Here is a 970-nt window from a genome sequence, read left to right as displayed (position 1 = left end):
TCTCGGCCTCCCAAAGTGCTGGGACTACAGGCTTGAGCCACCGTGCCCGGCCAGCATCTGCATTTTTAACAAGCTCTTAGGTGACTCTGCTTTATACCCAGAGTTGAAGGCCCCTGGTCTAGACAGGGTATCCCAAGAATCATCAGGGTAAAGAATTTTTCCAATACATTTCTGGTTCCCTAAAAAGATCTTATCTGGAGAAAATCATGTAGTTGGAAATGTGCTTGTGAGGGATGGGAGGATGTACCTTGACAAGTCAATGAATCAACTGGATTTCACTTTGCTACCCACAAAATGAGAACAACTTACTGTTGCCTATTTATTTCACATGGATAAATGAGTTTCAAGTTATGAGTCCACTGTGAGCAAAACTTACAAAAAGAAATTAAAAATGATACAGATATTTCAACTCCAGTATCAGTTCTCCATTGTCTATTGGTACTCAGGGCACAAAGAATCCATATAAGGACTACCAAGCACTCAACTGAGAGTCTAGTCACCTGGTTCAAGAAGCGCTCATTTGTAGTTTTGAAATTCTTCAGCCAGGTTGAAGCCTCTAAAGGTTGATCAAAGCGCTGTTTGTTGTAGTTGGACTGCAGAAGATCCTGACAATTTTTCACCCAAAGATGAGCTTTAAAAAAAAGAGGCAGAAGAAAACAAGCCAGGCAGAAACTGTATTCAACTCAAAATATTCCAGCCTCTTTTAAGTTATGGGAAATGACTTTAGTTTCTCATATATACTTCTTTTCTTTGTTTTTTTTTTTTTTTTTTTTTTTGAGACAGAGTCTCGCTCTATCGCCCAGGCTGGAGTGCAGTGGCCGGATATCAGCTCACTGCAAGCTCCGCCTCCCGGGTTTATGCCATTCTCCTGCCTTAGCCTCCCAAGTAGCTGGGACTACAGGCGCCCGCCACCTCGCCCAGCTAGTTTTTTGTATTTTTTAGTAGAGACGGGGTTTCACTGTGTTAGCCA

The 970-nt window shown here is 42.3% G+C and overlaps 2 protein-coding genes across 2 annotated transcripts in view; one reads left to right on the top strand and one right to left on the bottom strand.

Annotated features, from left to right (window-relative positions):
- GON4L (gon-4-like (C. elegans)) overlaps nucleotides 1-970 on the top strand; it is a 292893-nt gene that overhangs the window by 163829 nt on the left and 128094 nt on the right. The window lies entirely within an intron of this gene.
- The window catches only part of LOC105502109 (28S ribosomal protein S29, mitochondrial), a 51637-nt gene that overhangs the window by 4656 nt on the left and 46011 nt on the right, over nucleotides 1-970 (bottom strand). The window contains exon 6 of the mRNA XM_011928489.1: nucleotides 501-631. Within this exon, the coding sequence (XP_011783879.1) occupies nucleotides 501-631 (131 nt within the window). The remainder of the gene's footprint in view (nucleotides 1-500; nucleotides 632-970) is intronic.

Source organism: Colobus angolensis, unplaced genomic scaffold (assembly GCF_000951035.1).
Source record: "Colobus angolensis palliatus isolate OR3802 unplaced genomic scaffold, Cang.pa_1.0 Scaffold77, whole genome shotgun sequence".
Classification (NCBI taxonomy): Eukaryota; Metazoa; Chordata; class Mammalia; order Primates; family Cercopithecidae; genus Colobus; species Colobus angolensis.
This window is presented reverse-complemented; position numbering and strand designations above follow the sequence as displayed.